This window comes from Harmonia axyridis, chromosome 5, assembly GCF_914767665.1.
Source record: "Harmonia axyridis chromosome 5, icHarAxyr1.1, whole genome shotgun sequence".
Taxonomy (NCBI): Eukaryota; Metazoa; Arthropoda; class Insecta; order Coleoptera; family Coccinellidae; genus Harmonia; species Harmonia axyridis.
The window spans coordinates 4,567,259-4,585,267 of record NC_059505.1 but is presented as its reverse complement, the minus strand read 5'-3'; the positions used below and the strand labels follow the sequence as shown (position 1 = coordinate 4,585,267).

Here is an 18,009-nt window from a genome sequence, read left to right as displayed (position 1 = left end):
GTGGAGAGGTGACTCTGCTACAACTCAGCGATCCCTATAGAGCAGACATAGTCACTACACACTCCTTAAAATTAAATCCAGCGGATCAAGTCCTCCACACCCAAATTTTTGCTGCCCCCTCCTGCAATATTGCATGAGCAAAAAACAGAACAAGAATTTAACATTAACAAGATGGACCTGAAAATCTTGATCACCCTTAAAAAATCCTCGCCTCTTTTTGGCTACCTCTATTCTTGAAAACTGGAGTCACCACTGATTTAAATGAAAATTGGAATTGGAGCACTGCCCAGGGTGGTGTTCCCTTCAGGGTTCAATTTTTGGTTTTAGATTCACCATCGATTTAAAATTGCAATCATCGAGTGGATTAATCAAAGTTTTATGTGAACATTTCTGTGCAGGAGTGTATACTTCAAATTGAAAGTCATTGAATTGAATTATACTGAATTTTACCAAAAAAAAATTTTCAAAATTTCAGAAGTTTTACAGTTAAAGGGCAAATAAGTGAAATTAAAATGATTCAATCCGCTGAGGTTCCCACCAAACCCAGCCAAAAAGGGGCCGTTAAAAAAAAAGCTGAAATTTATAGCATTTTAAGAGATATTCCAAGCGTCGTCACATTAGAACGATTGGAGGAAGAGAAAAGACTTAGTATTGAAACAAAATCCAGAAAATCTCAAATAAGTAGGTTGTACAACGAACGTTTGGCTAGTTTTTCTGCGCAAGCCACTCCTCCCAAAAAAGTCATAAAGGATCCACAGGTGGATGGACCATGTTCTCTAAAAATATGTTGGTATGCTGTAGTCACCTACTCATTTACAAATGGAAACCTCTAACAAATATAATTTCAGTGATATAGGGATTGATCAGTTGTGTTGCCAGTATAATGAAGATTTTTCACTATTTGGTACTGGTGGTGCTGATGGCATTGTAAGATTATTTGATGCTGAAGATTTCAATTTTTTGAAAAGTATAGGTGGAGACAGGGACACGGAAGGAGTCACCTCTTGTGTAACATCTATTAAGCACAAGTCAATACTAAAATCCGAGAACATCGATCATCATTTCATGTTTTCTTGTGAGTGCCTTTTAATTGCAATTTCTATTAACTTTATTAAACAATATATAGTTGAACCATCTGAACTATTACCATAGTATAAGGACTATACTATGCTATTACCATTGTAAACGTCTTGCTGCTTCAATAATATATAGCCCAAGATTGACAAAGAAACTGCAACACCCAGAAGGAGCTGTTTAAATTTAATTTTTTTTGGTAGAACATAGAAAGTATAGCGAGGGTTTACAATTTTTGTAATAAATTTGTTAATAAATAATAAATCTATTTCTTCTTGAGGGATACTATCCCAAGCTAACTGTACTTCATGTCTCAGAGCCGCCAAAGTCCGTAGGAGCTGGGGTAAATTACCAAGCCTTCTACCCATGATGTTCCAAACGTGCTCTATGGGCGAAAGATCGGAGGATCTGGGCGGTCATGGCGAAAGATTCACATGAGTCGCTTCGAAAAAGTTAAAATTAACGCTGGCAACATGAAGTGGGGCATTATCTTGCTGAAATATTGGATTCTCGAGCCGGTTAAGGTAAGGGAGAAACATATATGGCTCCACTCTTTCTTGAAGGTAACGCAACGATGTCATGTTACCTCGAATAAAGACTGAAGGTGACCCACTTGCATGTCCAATATCACCCCATACCATAACACCTACTGTCCGGTGTACATGACGCTCAACATCAAACTGAGGTTCACGTCTTTCTCCCCGACGTCGTCTAACCCTTTCTCGGCCATCATGTGTACCCAAGGAGAATTGAGATTCATTAGAAAAGACGACCTGATGCCATTTCACATTCCAACGTTGACGTTCTCTGCACCACTGTAATCGTTGCCGGCGATGCTCAACCGTCAGAGGTAACACAATATGGGGTCGATAATGCTGCAGTCCAAAAGACCTTATCCGGCGGTAAACCGTTCTAGAGTTACATGATGGCCTTGTTCTCCTAACCACTCTTCAGCCAAAGATCGAGTTGACGCAAATCGGTCTCTAATGGCCATAAGTGTTAGACGTCGATCTTGAACTTCATTTGTGCCCCTTCGACGTCCGGTGCTTACTCTTCTTCGGTTTTGGGCATTATCAAACCACGCTTGACAACATCTCATAACAGTAGTTGAACTTCTGTTTGTACACGTGCTCTGGGCATTTCAACAACAACTAAACATCGACTTCATGTTAGCCAACATCCAAAATAGATAGGCACCAAAAGAAGAAGAAACATCGACTTTGGATTTTCCGACCAGCTGGTTTGTTGTGAAATTTAAAAGACTTGTAAAAAACGACTACAACAAAAATGTTTCAGATGAAATAACCTTCACGATTCTTTTCTCCAAATTCAATCATTTACTCCTTGCTATACACAAAAAAAAATTAAATTTAAACAGCTCGTTCTAGCTGTTGCAGTTTCTTTGTCAGTTATAGTACCTATATATAGATATCCCATATGGTCCTTGATGTCGATCTTCTGTATGCAGTTTTAATGTCCTAATGGAATATTTTCCTCTGTTCTTTACTAAAATCAACAAAGTTTTTTTGGAAAGAGATCTAAGTGGCTATGGAGCTCATGTTAGAATAGTGAAATTTTCTCGCTGTGGTCAATTCATCTATAATTTGACTTGTTGAAGTCCACTTACAGTTTTTGTCCGTATTTTACCAATAAAGATAATATATTCTAGAAAACTTTCCGCAGGTTCCTTCAAATAAGAATTTGTGATCCCCGTTCAATTTTGTAGATGTGAACGGAGTAGTGAAATGCTTTAATTACAACAATAGACAATGTGTTTTCACTATCAAGGAAAGAAGGCAAACCTACGGTCTGACGTTTCACCCTAGGCTCCAAAAGTTCATCACTTACGGCGATGACCTGAAGATTAACTTGTATGATTACGAAACGCAAACGAAAGAGAGGACCTTCAAGAGAAGGTAAATAGGATTCCGTTTATCGCAAACATTTCAAAATGCTATTATGTAGCGGCAGATTGAACGAGCACGATGGTCATACTTCGAGGATTTTTGCAGCTCGGTTCAATCCAGCATCCAATGCAGAATTCCTTTCCGGAGGATGGGATAACACAGTGCTCCTCTGGGACTTGAGGAAGCAGTTTGCGTGCAGATATCTTTCCGATGTCAGTTTATGTGGCGAAGGTTTAGACGTTGACAAAATGGGGAGACAGGTGAAGTTGATAGTAAATGGTTTTCCAATGAGAGGTTGCATTTTGAAGAGCTCGCTATTTGGGCAGCTGTCACTTTTGAAGCTGACAAGTAAATGGTTTGGTTGGTGGTTTGATTAGACCTCACTTATTAGAAAATGAGGTTGGCGCAACTGTTACGGTGAAAGCAGAGGCTACTTGTTAGTTTTTAGTGAAAGAATTAATGATTGGCTGGAATTAGAAGATATTGATGTTTATGTTCAACAAACGAAATTTCGCAAGGAAAGATTCCTGACCGTGTTATTTCTAGAAGAGGTAATCGCAAATTGGCCACCGAGATTTTGTGGTTTGACACCTTTGTATTTTTTCTTTGGGGCCACATGAAAGATTAGGTATATGCCAATGCTCCACAACCGATTCAGAACCTTATTAAAGATGGAATCCGTGAATTTATCAAGGATATACAGGCACAGCCGCAAATATGCGAATCGGTCATGGAAAATTTCATGAAAATGATATGGTGCTGCAACCGTAGCTGTGGTAGCTTTTTGGCTGATATCGTTTTCCATCCTTGATGCCAAATCTTCATTTTTTTACAATGAAAGAAATATGTATGGTTTCCTCCTACAATTTACTCGTTTTTTTTAATATCAACATGTAACCTCTCTTTGGAAAATCCTTTATAATTTTAGAGATATTGGGAAAATAAAATTTCGTTTCATTCTCCCAATACTTCCATAAACATTTTTTAGTAAATGAAAATAACTTGAGCTCATTCCGCAATGAAATTTTCCATTCTCAGAAACTATTTTTTTTTTTTGACACTGACAATAAATCGAATAGAATAATAGTATATTGTGCAACGAGTGGGGAAAGTCCAACTTTTCTTGCGAGTGTGGAAGTTTGTGGCACGAGCCTGAAAGGCGAGTGCCGCAAACACACGAGCGAGAAAAAGGACTTTCTCCACATGTTGCACACTATACTTTTCCTACAACTTCACAAATTTCAATAATTCAAGTAATGGATTTGATTCAAATCAAAATGGCCTTCGTTGACAGTATGTGCTAATTTATTGCGTTTCCATGAAACGACTCAAAAGCCCAATTTCATTGGTCTACCAAGCGAGGTGTGGGCAAAGTGTCGTGAGAAATATTTTCCACAGTATGAGCAATACATAGTTTTGAAATTAAGTAAGCTATGAAGAATACGCTACTTTTCATAGAAGTTGTATGAAATGGTATATTGTGCAACAAGTGGGGAAAGTCCAACTTTTCTCGCGACTGCCGCAAACACACGAGCGAGAAAAGGAATTTCTACACATGTTGCACACTATACTTTTCCTAGAACTGCACAAATTTCAATAATTCAAGTAATTGACTTGATTCAAATCAAAATGGCTTTCGTTGACAGTATGTGCTAATTTATTGCCATTTCCATAGAAACGACTCAAAAGCCCAATTTCATTGGTCTACCGAACGAGGTGTGGGCAAAGTGTCGTGAGAAATAATATTTCCCACACTATGAGCAATACATAGTTTTGAAATTGAGTAATCTATGAAGAATGCGCTACTTTCCATAGCAGTTGTAGGAAAAAATCATTTCGGTACGTTGGTATCTTAACGTTAACACAAAATAATTTTTAAGATCTTAACTTGTTCTTGGCGAAAAGAAGATCAACTACAACTGTGGGACTATTCCACGTTCAAGCTTATTTCTTCCATGACACCTGATTACCAGAACAGTAAAGTGAGTCGGGAGAATCCATTAACGTTTTAATATTAATATTCAGTTTTTTAGCTTTATTGTGGACGATTCCTCGGACCTGACTTTCTCGTGTGTGGTGGAAGTGACCCTGCTTTGTTAAGAGTGGTACACAGGAACTCTGAAAAGGTGAATTATACTCATACAGTCATATAACGTGATTCCGGAAATTGATGATCATTTAAAAAGCCCGGAGAATACAACAATACGGTTTCATAACAGGCCAATAGAAAAAAGAGCTTCAAACACTGCTCAGAATCATTAACACGTTATTGCTTTTGATCGATTGTGAGCTCGCGCGGCACCCATTTTGCACACAGCTTTCTCATGTACAAATATTCGTGAATGATATGATGTACACGTTCAGATGATATCTTCTTAACCCATTAAAGCCCATAATTCCCCCGTGAAGATTTTCAACTGAAACTTTGTCTGATGAGTTATTTAGACTCAAAAAGTGATATTGTGTTATAAAAATAATGATCGAACATGCAGGAGAGTTACTATGAAGCGGCAACTTAAGTTGCCACTGGGATAATTCATGAAGAAATTTTCCAAAGTACAATAAAACTAGCATATCAATCGTATACATCTATTGTGATTCAACCGTATAATATTTCCTATGAAATTACATAAAATATTATTATTTTACATCATGAAAAATTTTGAAACACTCATCAGGATGAACAGGAACTTCACACTTCTTGCATACAAAAATTGTACGCCTGCCACATACTTTACAACGGCGATACTTGGATTCACCTTTTTCGATGAAATGATCTGTTCGATCTTTTCTTATTTCTTCGAGAGCTGGTGTGAACTCTAGAGATGATCGAACTCCTGCTACCATTGGAGGACTGCCGTAAGACTTCAGAATGAAAATAGCACACTGACGTCTGAAATCCAATAGAGGAATATCATGCCCAAGGCGACGATACAGTAACCAACCTTGTGTGCTGCATACATCCACAGTCCAAGAGAAATAAGGCCACCACCATTTTTTCGACCTGATTCTGTTTCGGTAGGAAGCCAAAAATTGATCAGAAAGATCTACTCCACCCATGTTACTATTGTAACGAGCAATAGGACCTGGTACTTTGACAGAAATGACCTTCTTTTCAATTCTGGAGTATCGGTTTGACTTTGACATAGGATGTACATTATCACAATTAGTAAGTACAGTAACAACATTGTTGTCATTCCAACGGACTGCTAAAATATCTCCTGAAGAACTGGTGGATGTTTCACCTCTGGGTTTATTTTTCCACGTTTTTTTATCTGGAAGTTTCATTGAAACACTACAGCGATTCTCACGCAGAGTACCAGTTCCACCAAGTCCTCTAGAACTAAGCTCTTCCAACAACCCAACCGATGTAAAAAGATTGTCAAAGTAGAGTCGAATACCCTTTGACAATTTCATGTGGTCTACAAGTCCAATTACTACGTCACCTCCTTGACCGAGTCCAGTTTCTGGAAGACGAGTTGAACTTCCACAATAGGGTTCAACATGATGGATGTATCCAGATGGATCCGCGGCAACCCATAACTTGAACCCAAATCTGATAGGTTTTCCGCGAATAAACTGTTTGCACCCATGCCTTCCGTAATAAGGAATCATACTCTCGTCGATACTAATAGTGGGCCCAGGACTGATTTGTTTGAAAGAGTTGTTGAGGTGATCAAAAATAGGTCGGACCTTGTACATTTTATCACTTCCATCATTGTTTTCATTGTTGGCAAGGTGAATAAAACTTATCAGTTCATCGAATCGGTTTCGACGGATGGCATCGGAAACTAAGTGCGAATGAACATCTGGATCTTGTTTCCAGTAGAGTCTTCTATATGGAAGAGGGTGGTAACCTGACATCAACATAATTCCGACAAATGTAATCATTTCTTCAGCAGTGGCATTCAGGTTGTGAACGAGTTTCTGCATAGCATAACGATTAGTTTCGGTTACGATATGACTCAATAAATCTTCCGAGAAGTAAGCCCTAAAAGCCTCAATAGGGCTTTTTACCGTTTCTTTCAGAAGATCTTCTGCTACCGGTCGGTATTCGCATTCAAGTTCAGGAATACTTGAAGATAACCCATTCATTTTCGGCTTCCAAGTACGTTCTGTGGGACGCTTACGTTTGGTGCTTCTTACTCTTGTCTGCGAAGAAGTCGTCGGTCTAGGTTCTTCTGAATGGTTCTCATCTTGGACGACTGGATTGCCGTGATCATCATCGATTTCTGGATTCTGCATTTCCACCTGAGAGCGTAATATACGGGCAGGAAGGTGGTCAAAATCTCCAACTACCTCTTCATCCGATAAATCAGAGTCCTTATCTGTATCTGCACCAGGAAGTTCATCAGGTGGACATATGGCTATATTGGTGGCTGATATGTCCTCATCGTTCTCGATAAGGTCAATTAATTCATGAAGAAGTAATCCAGTGCCTGATCTTCCACGAGTATACCTGTCGAAATCATTCAGTAAGAAATGTAAATATTGCAGAAACCGTTGTCACGTGTTCCCGTTGGCCACTTTAGTTGCCATCAAACTTTGCCCGTATGGCAAAAGCAAAATATTGCATGAAAATATTACTGTGAAGAAGAAATATACTGCTGAATTCATATTGAATAAAACTGGTACAAAAATACAAATGTGCATGCATTATTGAAATAGAATACTTACAATCTCTCATCGACGGCCATTATGGTGAATGAAAAAGTTCAAGAGCTCTGAATAAATCGTTATACACTAACTCACTGTTTGACAATATCTGACTGACGTTTGTGCTATTCGAGACAGGACATATCACATGACCGGAATTTACCAATGGAACTTCAATATCTATGCGCGTGCGCATAGAATGTAGTCGAATGCGCCGTGGCAACTTAAGTTGCCACGGGGCTGTAATGGGTTAATGTCTGCTATCTCGATCAACTTTACTTTACGTCATTCAAAATTATTTTGTGAACTTCTTTGATTTTTTGTCGGTGACAGCCTCTTTTAGGCGACCACTGCGTTCGTCGTCTTCGGTGCTCATTTCACCTCGTATAAACTTAGCATACCAATCAATGATGGTTGATTTTCTTGGTTCAGACCCCGGAAACTCTTCAACAAGCCAATATTTTGCTTCAACTGTAATTTCTTCCCTTCAAAAAGCAATATCTTATCAGCATACGAAACTCCTTTTTTCCATCTTTTTTCAAATAACAAAAGTAGCTACACTCACAACGCAATATCTCACAAACTAATGGTCCTACTGCTGTCAAATTTTGACGCGCATCGTTTGAAGGTTGGTACTAACTAAAAATCATATGGATTTAATACTACCACCTCCATCTATGCATCAGGCCGGGGACTTTTCAATTGGCCTAATATATCTTTCTTTCATGATTTGCCGATAGATATTATAAATTTCAGAAGATATAATTTCAGAATCTCCCTCAATTTTAATACAAGAAACAACAATATTTCAACAAATTGTGGCTTTTTTATGGTTATTTTGGTTATTATTGGTTTCCAAAAATTCGGAAATAACGCAGGCTTCTTATAGATTGACCTGTCCTGAAAAGAATAATAATGAAAATAATAAATGATTTTATAAATGAGCGAAATGGTTGCTAGCAAAAATATTAAAAGGAGACTATATGTGTTGCTTGAAATCGGACAAGTTTTCGACATTCGATTGGAATGTTGAATTATTTTGATCCACAGATATTTGATTGTCGTAGGGTGTCATAATTTTCTTTTTCAGACGTGTGTGCTGATAAGAGGTTTACCTTACGATGTTTATCATTTGACTATCGGAAATAAAACTTCAAAAACATCTAAAGTAAAGATGAAGATCAAGTCCATGAAACAAACTGATGAGAATGAACCGGATATGAGCGAGGTTCCAAAGGTTCTATTTGCAGCAGGGGGAAGAATTTATCTTGTTGATTTCCAGCCTTGACCTATATTTTATACTGCACTACATGAATACTTTCTATATAGTTGAGTAAATTAATGCTCGTTGCTTATAATTGTATATTCGTTCAAACAAAAATAATACACAATTTCAATCTGATTTTTGTTCATATCAGCATATTTCTTTATTTTATCTGTGAATATGTAAATTCTTATTAATTTCCTTAACATTAGGATTTTTATCTGTGAATATGTGAATTCTTATTAATTTCCTTAACATTAGGATAAAAAATTCAAATAAATCAATTTTGAGCTTGAAAATACAAAGTATAAAGGATTCACACTAAAAGTTATTTATTTTAAATAAGAACAAAACTTTTTTCTTATTTAAAACTACCCTACTGAAAATTAATTTTATGTAGGTGGTAATTTTTCCGTAAATCATATAATGTTGTTATTCTAGGTGCTTTCCAGGGCACTATTGACCGCTATCTCTATCTGAGGGGCTGTATCTCATACAGCAATACTGAAGGGACATTTTTTTCGTGAAAGACTTATTTCATTTCTCAACGAGAAACAATCATCAATTTTTACAAATAGTTGCTCAATCTGAAGTCGATAATAGGTACCGGGCAAAGAATGCTCCAATAGTTTTCAAGTTTGTTTTAAATTTCTTTATCCCAAATTATCAGGTTCTTATAAATGAATCTGCAAGAACTCTCAGAAGCTCAGAGCTTCTGCGCCTCGATATACTTGTGTTCTGTGTAGGCTTCGATACTGCCGTCCCTCTTCATCTTTGGGTGTAATATTGTCGAAAGTTCAATCAGCAGTTGAATTAGGAAACAGATCTTCCAAATTGAATATCTGGTCTGACAGGGACATTTCAGTTATCAGCAGAAGTGTATCATGAGTAAACAGTTATAATCATTTGATTTTTGGATTGAATCTCATGAAATTAACTCACCAATAATAACAGAGTAATCCATCCAGTATTTGAATACCTCTTTAACAATACATGTAGTAAAAACTGGCAAAAGGAAAATATCTCTTTACTAAACAGTTGCTTTTATTCAAGTTAAAGTAAACAGATTTAAGCTATACAATTTTTCTTAAACTTATAGAAATAGGCTATTGTACAAAAGTCGCTATCACACAAATACACACAAAAGCAAGAAACGTCATATTAACTTTCTCCAACAACTTTATTATGGAATAAAATATTGCTATGTACATTCTACAGAACAATTTATAATTCTAATATCAGACACACTGAATGAATTTCAAATGCAAGTAGAGGTTTTCAGAGAACATAAAACAGTTTCTTCTTTAAGCTTCACATCAATTCACCTAAAGGTTTAATGTTGTTAAATATTCAAATATAGTAATCTCGAATTTTTTCCACTGAAACATTAAAAATATCATTCTATACATTCTTCACTCACAATTTGAAAGGAAAATACTCATACTAGACTAGATACTTGAACAGCCAAATCTGAAATAGCTAGTTATCACACCTAATGATGTATCGGAACAAAAAAATATTCACCCCTGTGCTCATTTGCATTTATTGTTTCATGGTCCACAGGTGGTAGCACTGGCAGTGGGAGAAAATAATTTCTGATAAGTACATTAGAAAATATAACATGATTTTGCCAAAACGCCACAACTTCTTTTAGAACTTGCCCATACACTTGAATATGCACATTTTAATTTTATGCTTTGATATACGAGACATACAAAATGATCTGAAGATAAGTCTTATTTTCCAATAATACTTTTTCATTTTTTTTTTGTATCGATCCCAATTCAATGATTCCTTTGTTAAATAAATATTCAAATAATGGAGTCCTTTACATTTCTAGAGTGTGAGAGGCGTTGAACAAAATGACACAAAAAAGATAATATATCTGATTACAAACTGAAATTGACTGGTTTGAATATTTGTTTATTGATATTCAAAAATCAAGTGAAATTTCATTACAAGTTTCGTTTGTTGTGTCGTATATATTGTAAATATTGCGATTTTCACAGGAATTCAATGTTTTATGTTTGTTATAACAGTTGTGAGTTTTATATTTTTTGGAATGCACTTACCAGATTTCATGCAAAAGAATTACCACCAATATATGCTTAATAAATCATTTCAACAATTTCCAAAAATATGTTTGCCTCTAATTTACAGACACTTAATTAATTTGCACTATACTCAGTTTTTTAAATCCTTTTTCAATCATCACTACATAGTTTTTCTTCTTTTCTTACCTGAACATTTCAATGTGCATGATTCACTATTGTCATGTATGTGAAAGTCAAGTTCAAAAAACTGAATAGAATTCTGAATATGACATAAATTGTTCATGCTTTCAATAAAATTCTTATAAAGTAATGAATGAGGTGTATAATTAATTCAAGTCTTTGAATTCATATGCTTTTTGTACAGTAAACTTCAATATATACATGAGCTTGAAGGATAAAGAATTTCTTTAAATTGATATAGAAAAACTAAGAAAAACACATTTTGTAAATAAAATTTATTAAAAATTCAAGAAAAGGCCAAATTTTACTAATAATTATAAAACTAACGGAAAATCCTGCATAAAAAGGAGAAATTAATGCAGTCACAGCCTGTATGAAGGGCAGTTTATTTTTGAAGGCATTTAAAATTAGTAGTGAAAGAAAAATATACCTAGAAATCAACAAAAAAGAAATGATGGTTGCAGAATTCAATTAGGTCTTTTCCAGTAATTAAACTTCTGGATTACCATACATCATAGTATCACAAGAACCCATAATGGGAAAAATATATAAATAATGAAAGAAGAAATATGTTAGTAATAATCACTTGATAAGAGGAAAAATCATGTCAATTTGCTTCAAATACGTTTGTTTCCAGCATTGCTGTCAAAGATTCAACGTCAGAATAAAAGGAGTTCATGAAAAGCTTCTATCTTCAAACCTTTTAACGAATTTTCTTGAAAAGACTAAGTTATAAATCTGTGACAACTATAACTTTCAATTTTCTTCATTTATTCATTAAAAATTCGAGAAAATAATTCACAAGGAAATAATGCCAAATTAGATTGTAAAAAACGCCCTCTCAAAACTCATCCCTCTAAAATGAGAGTAACTTGGTACGACCTCCAAAAATAAACTGGTCCTTAATAATCGGTCAACACCTTCTTTTGAGCATTACATAGTGTTGTAGACGGGATTATTGTGCCTTGGCTTGATATTCAACCTAGCCAGAGGGTGACTCTTTCCAAATTGCTGTTGCTTTTTGGCGGCAGTAGCAATAACAGTGGCAGCTACCATTTTCCTCACAACCGGTGGAACTGGTGGCCTCTTGAATTCGCCCTCAACGTTCTTCTTCATATTGGCTATCAGAGGAGTCTGAAAGGTGCAGAAAGGTGTGGACACCTCGATGCAAGAATACCTTGCTGTGCTTTTGTTGTGCGACGATTCTGACCGAGAAAATTTAGGTCGCTGGCAGACCAGAGGCGACTTCATCGGTTCCTGCTTGTTACTCTCGAATATTCCGATTAGGTTTTTCAAATTGAGATCTTCTGGAGGCTTAGCCCTATCAACATGAACGCTTGTAGGCGAAGATGGTAGACTACCACCTTTACTTTTCGCCTTCGACGTATCAAGGTATTCATTGTTACTATTCTCCGTGATTGTCACCGTCTTGGCTTCGAATTCACGTTTGAGACTTCTCACAATGCCCGAGATATTGGAGTTCTGAAGGGATTCATCGGGTTTTCTGATCTGCGCATTTTCCTTATGAAGATTTTCCAAAAAGGTCCTATGTTGCTTCACGGACGAAGGCTGGATTTTATTCACGGGGGAATCGTTGGAAGCGCACCTTGAGAGAGAGCATTCTTTTACGACTAGATTCATGGAGGACGGTTCAGGAGCGCTCAACGACAATCTATAGCTGTCCTTCTGTCTGATATCCGCGATCTTTTTCGGTATTTCGATACTTGTTGATATGGCACTCGATTTTCCGGGAACTTTGAGCGATTCCTTGGAGGACTCCGTGGTCTCGGTGGCGTCCGAGGAATCGGAATGGTCCATGGAGTCCGCGTTGTCGGGATGGACCGTTCCGGACTTCCTCTTGGCGGCGGAACCTTCCAGCTTCTGTTTCGTCCTTCTGACCGTCCCAGAATGCCACCAAGGTACGTCATCCCTGTCAGAACTTACAGTATCCTCGGCATTATGTACAACTTTCTCGCCTTTCTCGTTCGTGTAATGCACAGAGCCGCGCGGTCTGATGTCGTATGAACCCCACGAACTGTTCCGCGAAGGTAACGTGCGCGTGTCGCCCGATCCCCAAGAACTGTGCCTAGAGAGCTCGGTCTGACCGCCTATCACCACAGCGCTGTCGTAAGAACTCCAGGAGTTTTGCCGCGACGGACAATCCCTCTTCTCCTGTCCATCGTGAACGGGCAGAATTGGAATTACCGATACGCGCTGCTGCTTCTTCTCCTCTCTGTCGAACACGCGGTCCACCACGTTGGAGAACGGATCGCAGTCTTTTCGCTCACTCTTGTCTTTCTGAGATTCAGGAACTTTATTATTATTACCGATAGGTTGAGATTTCGACAGCGTCTTCAAGACGGTCGAAGAGGTCCACACGAGTTGATTCGCCGCACTAGGTTTTTTAGCGTTTACAGAATCACAGTTTTCACTTGAAATGTTCTTCCTATTCTTGCTCTCTTCAGAGTTGGCTTCGGTCTCTCCAGGATCCCAAGTGTCTGTATTCTGTATTTGCCTGGCGGTCACATCGGTAGTATCTTTTGACTCGTCTGTTTTATCTTGTAGCTATAAGAGAGAAGAAAGTTTGGTTGAAGAAGGAATTGCAAACATACTGATTATTTGACAATGCGTGAAATTAGTAATGATTAATATTAGGTGTACAACTTTGCCTCCGCCGTTTTTCCATAGATGGCTGTAGCGGTGAGTGGTAATCGAAATAAACAGATCGTAGAAGTCATACAATGAATTTAGGTATTTGTAAACATAAAGTTATCGAAATATTACTCGATTTGTGCCTGCATCATAAAGTTATTCTCGATTAAACATGTCTGCTTACGAGCCAAATTCTCGACATTTGCGGAACGTTTTAATTTGAAAAAAATTGCGGCTGAGGCTCATCGAATGATTTCAAATACCCATGGTGAGGCCGCTATATTGAAAGAACGTGCCGAGAGTGGTTATAACGCTTCAAGAACGGTGATTTTGACGTCGAAGACCAGTATGACGGTGGAAGAGAGAAGGTTTTCGAAGATACAGAATTGGAGGCATTACTTGATCAAGACTCGTGTCAAACGCAACAAGAATCGGCAAGATCATTGGGACTGACGCAACAAGCCATTTCAAAACGCCTGAAAGTCATGGCAATGATTCAGAAACAAGGAAATTGGGTGCCGTACGAGTTGAAGCCGAGAGATGTTGAACGGCGTTTGTTTGCTTGTGAACAGCGGCTTGCAAGTCGAAGACAGAAGGGATTTCTGCATCGCATTGTGGCTGGTGTCGAAAAATGGGTTCATTATGATAATCCAAAGCACAGAAAATCATAGGGATATTCCGGTCATGTTTCCACGTCGACGGCCATACCGAATATTCACGGTTCCGAGGTCATTCTTAGTATTTGGTGGGACCAGCTCGGCGTAGTGTATTACGAGTTGTTAAAACCGACTGAAACAATCACAGGCGATGGTTATCGAACGAAATTAACGCGTTTGAGTTGAGCATTGAAAGACAAATGGCCGCAATACAACGAGAAACATGATAATGAGATTTTACAGCATAACAATGCTCTACCCCATGTTGCGAAAGTGGTCAAGACATACTTGGAAACGTTGAAATGGAAAGTTCTACCCGCCGTATTCCCCAAACGCTTATCCCTAGGACTATAACTTGTTTCGATCAATGGCACACGGCCTGGCTGACCAGAATATCCGGTTTTATGAAGAAGTAAAAAATTGGATCGATTCGTGGATCGCTTCAAAAGATGACCAGTTTTTTTAACGCGGGATTCATACGCTGCCCGAAAGATGGGAGAAAGTAGTGGCCAACGATGGACAATACTTTGAATCATAAATGTATAACCAGTTTTTCACAGTTTCAGAAAAAAAAACGGCGGAAGCAAAGTTGTACGCCTATGTATTATGTATTACAGAACTTTATGGAGCATAAGTTAAGAATACCTTAGGCCTAAGTCGAAGCCTGCATGAAGTTATTTTTTAGAAATTGTTAACCACAATTGTAAACTTAACGCGTTCCCAAATTCGCCATTCTTACAAAGGACTTGCTGAAGAAAAAGTTTTCTTCAGACTTTAGGACCCATATATTTACCTACATGAAGGCGAATAAGAAATTATCAGATAAAAACCTTTAAAACGAAATAAAGATAATACCAAAGCTTGAACCTACCTCAGTAGCTATCGCATCGATCTGATTGGCCAAATTGAGAACCAGCTTCTTCCTGTCGATGGACCTCTGTTCGACGTTCGATTCCAGCTCGATTATCCTATCTTTGACGGACGCTATGACGCAGGTCTCAGCATGCTGTCCAGGCAAGTGAACAATCTGATTTGGCGACACGCTGTACGATTCTCCGTTATCACAGGGCATCAACATGTGTCGAGGTAGGAACGACCTTCTGTCGGGGGTGTGCTGTAGATTCCTGACAGACTCCCTCGACGACGACTTCTGACTGAGATCCTCCAGGGAGAGAAAGACCGGCGATGATTTGCTCACCGACGTCGATTCTTTGGTTGTGGCGCATTCTGGCGACCAGGACTTCGGTCGCAATCTGACGGAGATAATCGAGTTCGTTAGCTTTTTTGAAGTTCTCGATCTTAAAGAGCAGGGTATTCATCGATTTCAGGAACGTTGGAAAGGAGTTATATAGGGTATGGTCAGTATTCTTCTAGGTTACTTTAGTTAGTATTTTTATTATTTATTATTATTTGAACTGGGGTCGTTTTGGTTCGGTAAGCCTTCCGGGAACTGCGACCATGCAGATCTTTTGTTCTCTACCCTACTCATTCATTGAAACTCAGGGAGGTCGTCAATGATGTTAATAAAACTGACAACCTCCTTACGGGCCTTGGCTGTTACCTCTCTGGTATCCAGGACCGGCTTACACATGTGAATGGTTCTTAGGCCAGCCAGCTCCGGACACTTGCATACCAGGTGTTTAGCTGTTTCTGCTTCCGATCCACAGAGCCTGCAAATCTCGTCTGCTGACTTTCCCATACGGTACAAATGATGTTTGTACCGACAGTGCCCCGTCAGCAGTCCTACCATCACCCGAAGCTCGGCTCGCGACAGCTTCAGGAGCTTTTTGGCGTAGGTAGGTGAAATTTTTACGAATTTCTTTGCCTGAACAAGTCTAGGAGTGTTAGTACAGTGGATTGTTCTTTTCCTAGCCCACAGAAAGGCTCAGGTCCAGCAGGTGTTAACCTTGATGCACTTTATGCAAGTTCATCAGCTCTTTCATTTCCTTCAACCCAACAGTGCCCTGGTACCCATAGTAGAGTCACCTTATTTCCTCTGACCAGTTGTTTTATGGTGTTACGGCACTCCCAAGTCAGCAGAGACCCCTGGCAACACGATTCCAGGGATCTCAGCGTGGTTTGGCTGTCCGTGGTGATGTAGATATGCGCCCCTTGAGGTTCATTTTGAGACACTCCTGAGCGCATACATAAACAGCCATTATCTCGGTCTGTAGAATCGAGGGCTCACTTTCCAGTGCTTTACTACTTCTGTTAGTAAGTAAGAGGTCAGTGTATATGAAATTTCTGAAGAAGTTGTGGCTATTTCCTTGAACTTCGGAGAGTTATCTGTCACCAGAGAAACTGCACTTTTATTCTGGTGGAGTTCGGTAACCATTTCCACTCGTCTTGACATTTTGATTTTGGAATTATTGTTTATGAACATTTTTGGAAAGGAGAAAAAGGTATCAATCATAAAAATTCATGAGCAAGTGGCAAGCGGTCCGTATGTATGAAGAAGGATACCTGAAATATTGGAAACAGCTCTAATATTCTCGGCGATATACGGATTATATTCTTAGTGAAGAGTTTAACCTGAAACCTCTTAAGGTTTCATTTTGAATAGCCCGCAATCTAGCCATTGGTCGTTTTTTAAGCTGTCACCTTTAGACATTTGACTAGTAAGAAGTATGCCATTACTAAAAATGGAAGATACACGCCTCAATGACGCATTGAGATCGTTACAATTCACTACAAAAGTGGTTTAATTGTAGTCACTGTTCGAAAAACAGAAGCGCATTTGACCAACGAGATATTGTATTTTAACACCTTTAGATTTTTTTTTAGGTTGACGTGAAAGAAAAGGTCTATACCAATGTCCACAGCCGATTCAAGACTTTAAAGATAGATTTCGTGAAGTTATCGAGAACATAGAACCGCACACTTGCAATTTGGTCATGGAAAATTTCATGAAATGTTTATGGTGCTGCAACCGTCAATGTGGAGGCCATTTGGCTGATATCGTTTTCCATCGATAATGGCTTTACAATGAAATAAACATCCATTGATTCCTCTTGAAATACACTAGTTTTTTTTTCAAATATCAAATAACACCTCTTATCGGAAAACCCTTCATGTCTGATGATTGATTATTTATAAACTTTGTGTGAAGTATTGTTCGAAGAATGGGTAACTAGATAACACTCACCCCAAATTCCTTAATTCTATTCCGGACATCCCTTCAGTTGTGCGTTGGTCCATCGCTCGAATGATTGGCGTTGGCTCACTCCCAATCAAAACCTTTGGATTTTTATGGGTTGTTTCCTCGCTTTTCTTCAGGTTAGTTTCAGACTTTGATCTCTGCAGTTTCTCCTTATTTTGCATCGCATCTAATATACCTAAAATGAGGATTTTACATTAAATCAGAAATAGTAGCAGTTAATAATAATATTCTCTTTGCGTTTTATGTATGTTCAAATAAGTTATTATTGTTTTTAGAATATTAAGCATTTATCCCTTTCCATAAGGAAAACTTTTTTAGATAATAATGATGACTTAGGCCTGTAGTATCAAGAACCTCTCTTATTCTATATTTCAAACTTGAATAATTAGTAGCATATGTGATTTCT

At 38.1% G+C, this 18,009-nt stretch overlaps 3 protein-coding genes across 10 annotated transcripts in view; 1 reads left to right on the top strand and 2 right to left on the bottom strand.

Moving 5' to 3' along the window:
- Positions 1–395: 395 nt before the first annotated feature.
- Positions 396–9,050, top strand: LOC123680399 (katanin p80 WD40 repeat-containing subunit B1-like). Of its 2 annotated transcripts, none has more exons than XM_045618282.1 (7): positions 396–790; positions 849–1,075; positions 2,801–2,990; positions 3,040–3,241; positions 4,862–4,963; positions 5,007–5,107; positions 8,728–8,865. In XM_045618282.1, exons 1-6 carry the CDS (start codon positions 513–515, stop codon positions 5,079–5,081), a joined length of 1,074 nt encoding a protein of 357 aa, XP_045474238.1. In that variant the 5' UTR covers positions 396–512; the 3' UTR covers positions 5,082–5,107; positions 8,728–8,865. The 2 variants fall into 2 exon arrangements, with proteins under 2 accessions (XP_045474238.1, XP_045474237.1); XM_045618281.1 differs by having other exon boundaries at positions 397–790; positions 5,015–5,107; positions 8,728–9,050.
- Positions 5,557–7,892, bottom strand: LOC123680398 (piggyBac transposable element-derived protein 3-like). The gene is made up of 2 exons (XM_045618280.1): positions 7,659–7,892; positions 5,557–7,440 (listed from the first exon to the last, which is right to left on the bottom strand). The coding sequence occupies exons 1-2, from the start codon at positions 7,676–7,678 to the stop codon at positions 5,622–5,624; spliced, it is 1,839 nt and encodes a 612-aa protein (XP_045474236.1). The 5' UTR covers positions 7,679–7,892; the 3' UTR covers positions 5,557–5,621.
- Positions 9,051–11,391: 2,341 nt separating the features above from the next.
- The window catches only part of LOC123681078 (protein phosphatase Slingshot), a 183,345-nt gene continuing 176,727 nt past the window's right edge, over positions 11,392–18,009 (bottom strand). For all 7 annotated transcript variants that reach the window (XM_045619282.1, XM_045619283.1, XM_045619281.1 and 4 more), the window contains 3 exons: positions 17,589–17,778; positions 15,315–15,696; positions 11,392–13,700 (listed from right to left, as the gene is read on the bottom strand). In XM_045619282.1, the coding sequence (XP_045475238.1) occupies positions 12,069–13,700; positions 15,315–15,696; positions 17,589–17,778 (2,204 nt within the window). In that variant the 3' untranslated portion in view covers positions 11,392–12,068. The remainder of the gene's footprint in view (positions 13,701–15,314; positions 15,697–17,588; positions 17,779–18,009) is intronic.